Genomic DNA, 5,000 nt, shown 5'->3' with positions numbered 1-5,000 from the left:
AGTTGGGGATGGATGACTCACTGGAAGAATGATGGATGGATGAAAAGAGAAAGAACATGCAGGGACGCTCAGATGCATCATACAGGAAGATAAAGGGATGATGGAGGGATGTTTAGAATATGTATTAAACGCAAGGCCCGCGGCCAAATATGGCCTAGTTTATGTCACATTTTCCAAATTTTTTGTCACTTCTTCAGGATTTTTTGTCACTTCTACCGACGTTTCGGTCACTTTTTTTGAATTTTGTCAATTTTTCGGGATTTTTTTTGTCACTTTTATCAACGTTTTTGTCACTTTTTCAGGATTTTTTGTCACTTCTACCGATGTTTCGGTCACTTTTTTTTAATTTTGTGACTTTTTCGGGATTTTTTTTGTCACTTTTATCAACGTTTTTGTCACTTTTTCGGGATTTTTTGTCACTTCTACCGACGTTTCGGTCACTTTTTTTGAATTTTGTCAATTTTTCGGGATTTTTTTTGTCACTTTTATCAACATTTTTGTCACTTTTTCAGGATTTTTTGTCACTTCTACCGATGTTTCGGTCACTTTTTTTGAATTTTGTGAGTTTTTCGGGATTTTTTTGTCACTTTTATCAACGTTTTTGTCACTTTTTTCGGGATTTCTTGCCACTTCTACCGACATTCCTGTCACTTTTTCTGAATTTTGTCACTTTTTCCGAAGTTGTTGTCACTTTCGGCGACGTTTTTGTCACTTTTTCGGGATTTTTTGTCACTTTTATCAACGTTTTTGTTGTTGTGTTTTGTTGCTCTTCAAAGTTCTTGTTGCTTTTGTCTATGACGGCTGAGCAACTTTATTGCTGACTTTTTTAGGGCTTTTCTATATATCGACCAAACTGTAAGTGAGAAGACTATATGAGACACGCAATAATACAGTCAAAGATATTTGACTTTTTCGATGAAATAAAAGCAGTAACCTCTACATGTCTGGCCCTTGATGTGACGTGAAAAGGAATGATGGAGATTTTAATCCTATCTTTATTCAAGAGCGCATTCTTTCAATTTGAGAGCATTTCTCATTGACTTTACGTTCAGATTTTGTAATAATTTCCCTCAAAACCTTCAGTCTCTCAGACCCAATTAGCCAATAAAACTCCATAGATGGGGGGATGGAAGCATGTTTAGAACGTGTCAAACTCAAGGCTCGCGGGCCAAATACGGCCCCTCGCGGGTTTTGATCGGCCCGTGTCTGACTTAACCCTTGTGTTGTCTTCCCGTCGACCAACAAGCAATTTCTTTGTTTTTCTGGGTCAAAATTTAAAATGAAAACATTTTTTTTCAATGTTTTGGTCGTCTTTTGACACTTTTTGTCACTTTTTCCGATGTCTGTCGATTTTTTTTCTGCGCCTTTTGACGTTTTTGAGTCTTTTTCAGACATTTTTGTCACTTTTTTCAAAGTTCTTTTATGATTTTTTTGCCTCAAATGCTATAAAATAGAATAAAACACCCAAATTCAACGAAAGTAGTCATCTGATCATTTATTTAACTTATAAAAAGGGGAACCCTCCATGTTACTTTTTTTTTTTTTTTGACAATGTGGTTGAAAGAAACCCAAATTTCTGATATAGAAACTTTTTGAAAATGGGTCAGATTTGACCCAAGTACAACAGGAGGGTTAAGGTTCACAATAACTTTTGGCCCACCTAGTTATTGACACTTTTTCTGAAGTTTTTGTCACTTTTTCTGGCGTATTTGTTGCTTCTTCGTCCCTTTTTTCCAACATTCTTGTTGCTTTTTTCTATGATGGCTGAGCAACTTCATTGCTGACTTTTTTATATCGACCAAACTGTAAGAGAGAAGACTATATGAGACACGTAATAATACAGTCGATGAAATAAAGGCATGTTAATAAACTCTACATGTCTGGCCCTCTATGTTCTCTTTCCCCAGTTTGGCCCTGAAGGGAAACGAAGTTGATGAAGGGATGACTACAGAGGGGGGGAGGAGGGAGGAAAGGGACGGAGGACTGTTACAAGAATGTTAATTTTGTCACCTATTTTTAATTTAGTCTTAGTCTTGTGCCAAATGTCCTTGTTAGTTTCAGTCATACTTAGTCACTCACATATCTTTCTTTGTTAGTCAAGTTTTAGTCGACGAAAAGTCTCGTCATTTTAGTCAAAAGATTTTAGTCTTTTTTTAAATAAATTATTTCTGAGATTATTTCTGATAACCGTTTCAGTCAAATTGTGTTTCGCACATCTCAAATATTGCTTAAATGTCATAATTACCTGACAAAATACACTTGTTGAACGATTTTTGTTGAACGCGACTTTGTTAAACGCGTCTGGTTTTCTGATTTAAGAGACACATTCACAAATGATGAACATTTTAATAAGTATAATAAGAAATAAAATAAGTATTTTATTTCCAAATTGTATATATTTCAAAAATATTGCTTGTGTAGTATTCTATTATTATTTCATGTATATTGTTTTCCTATTGTTTAATGTTTACTCTGTATGTGTGCTGTGTGTCTGATATTTTTGCTGCTGCAACACCGTTATTTCCCATTTTTTTGGGATCAATAAAAATCTATCTATACCTTTAGATGTCGCTTAAGGTTGGTGGTGTTTTTCCCCCGATATTTTTCTGTCCGCAGTGCTTCAGTCAGTCAGTTATGATGACACATTCTGACTTTCTGTCAATATCATTGTACGTAAAATGCGAATAAAATGCAAATATCGAGCCTCTTTCTTCTACCTAGCGTGTCGTCGCAGCCAGGACTGTTACAAGAATGATAGATGGACGAAAAGTTTAGGAAGTTAGTTTGGTTCTTAGTCCAGGAGGAAAGATGGACGGATGAAAAGAGACAAATCGTGTCACAGAGATGGCAGACGGATGTAAAGATGGAGGGATGTCCAGAGGCGGCATGAAGAAAGATAAAAGAGATGACTGAGTCACGGTTCAGAGAGGAAGATGGAGAGGAAGGAAGGGAGGAAGGAAAAGGAAGATGAAAGACTGCGTATAAGAAGGACGGATGGATGAAAGGATGTAGGATGTAGAGTAGACAGATGGATGTCCAGAGGCAGCATAGAAGGAAGATAAAGAGATGATGGAGGGATGGAAGTATAGGCTCAGAAGATAAGAAGGAGGGATGACCACAGGGGGGGAAAGGCGGATTGAAGGATGAAAAGACAAGACAGGAATGTAGGGATGAATGGAGGGATGAAGGTATACGTTGGAATGAAGATGGAGGGGTGGATGATAGGAAAAGGAAAGGATGATGGAGGGAAGTCGAAACGGATGTAAAGATGGACAGAGGGATGTGGAGGAAAAAAAATAGAAGGATGGAGGGAATTCCCTGTTGCGTGCAGCTACGGCCAATCAGCTCTCCCCACCCACACACACACACACACACACACACACACACACACACACACACACGCGCTGGGATGTTATAGGACTGTTACGTAACGGCGTGTGTGTGTGTGTGTGTGTGTGTGTGTGTGTGTGTGTGTATGCCCTGCTTTTTGAAAGAACACCAAAACACCGCGAGAATAAACAACAACCCAGGCATCATTTTCCGTCATAGATGATTTCAGTGTAAATTTCCTCAAAATTCGACCCCAAAAAAAGCTGAATTTTATGCGATTTCTTGAAGATATAGTCACGATTTTCTACCGATATCGGCGCTTTCTATCACCAACGGGTCACAGGAAACACTAGGTTTGCATCACTAACCACTAACCACTAACCCCCCCGCTGAATTAAACATATAAAAAGCCTAATAACTAATTAAAATAGCGAAGAAATGTGTGACATAAACACACACTGGTTGTTCTTACCTGGGTGGCTTTATGGAACTGCTTTTTAAACCCCGCGACGGACATCGCTTCGCTGGAGGAGAGGAAAAAAACAAAAAAATAGGGCTGAATTAGATTAAAAAGATGATATGTGTATAATAAATATTAGCAGGCCGGTGGGTTCACAAGCTGAAAAAATTTGGCGGTAGATCCTAACGGTCACCAGACGTCGATATTATCCGTTTATTTTGGTGAAATTGGCGGTGGAATCGGAGGCAGACGATCGCCAGACCAAACCCAGCTGAATCTATTTTCAGTCAGAGAGAGAGAGAGAGAGAGGGAGGGAGAGAGAGAGAGAGAGAGAGAGAGAGAGAGAGAGAGAGAGAGAGAGAGAGAGAGAGAGACAAAGATCGTCTAGTCACGTGATGGATCACCCCTGTGGTAAGTCTGACTGCAAGAGCGTCAAAGGAACTGAAATGGAGCTAACTTTGTAACATTAATACTGCACTTAAGTATTCAGTCAGTGGTGTAGTCTACGTGATACGCAGGTATATGCAGTATACCCACTAAGAAAGCTCCAGGATTTCCATATACCCACTTAAAAAATGCTCAATGGCGCGCTACGACATACTTCCCATTATATTTTTTTGATATATTTTGAATTGTCATGTTTTTCTTCTTCGCATAGGCTAAAATAAAAAGGTATTTCCATCGTAAAATTGGTGCATAAAAGTTGTCTGAATACAGGAAATGAAGTATTTGACCCTCAAAATAACCCTGGGGGAGAACACACAGACCCCCCCCCCCACACACACACACACATGATATGTGCCCCCCCCTTCCCCACTCCCCCAAACTGCTGCTCATAAGTATTCATACCCATGCTAAAGTTGACTAAAAAAAGGAATAAAAAAATCATCAAATTGATCTTAATGTCTTAATTAAAAAAATGAGGAAAAATCCGACCTTTTAAGGACACCAATTTGTTTTGTGAATGAATAATGTATTGTAAATAAATAAATGTTCTTCCTTAAAATACAGGGGCCATAATTATACACACCCCTATGTTAACTTCCCATAGAGGCAGGCAGATTTTTATTTTGAAAGGCCAGTTATTTCATGGATCCAGGATACTATGCATCCTGATAAAGTTCCCTTGGCCTTTGGAATTAAAATAGCCCCACATCATCACATACCCTTCACCATACCTAGAGACTGGCATGGTTTTATCTCAGTTAGC

At 38.6% G+C, this 5,000-nt stretch overlaps 1 protein-coding gene across 1 annotated transcript in view; it reads right to left on the bottom strand.

Moving 5' to 3' along the window:
• Nucleotides 1-4,068, bottom strand: part of LOC116036432 (endophilin-A1-like) — a 41,898-nt gene extending 37,830 nt beyond the window's left edge. Inside the window, exon 1 of the mRNA XM_031279958.2 lies at nt 3,803-4,068. Coding sequence (XP_031135818.1) covers nt 3,803-3,847 — 45 coding nt within the window. The 5' untranslated portion in view covers nt 3,848-4,068. The remainder of the gene's footprint in view (nt 1-3,802) is intronic.
• Between the last annotated feature and the right edge of the window lie 932 nt (nt 4,069-5,000).

Source organism: Sander lucioperca, chromosome 17 (assembly GCF_008315115.2).
Source record: "Sander lucioperca isolate FBNREF2018 chromosome 17, SLUC_FBN_1.2, whole genome shotgun sequence".
Taxonomy (NCBI): Eukaryota; Metazoa; Chordata; class Actinopteri; order Perciformes; family Percidae; genus Sander; species Sander lucioperca.
This window is presented reverse-complemented; position numbering and strand designations above follow the sequence as displayed.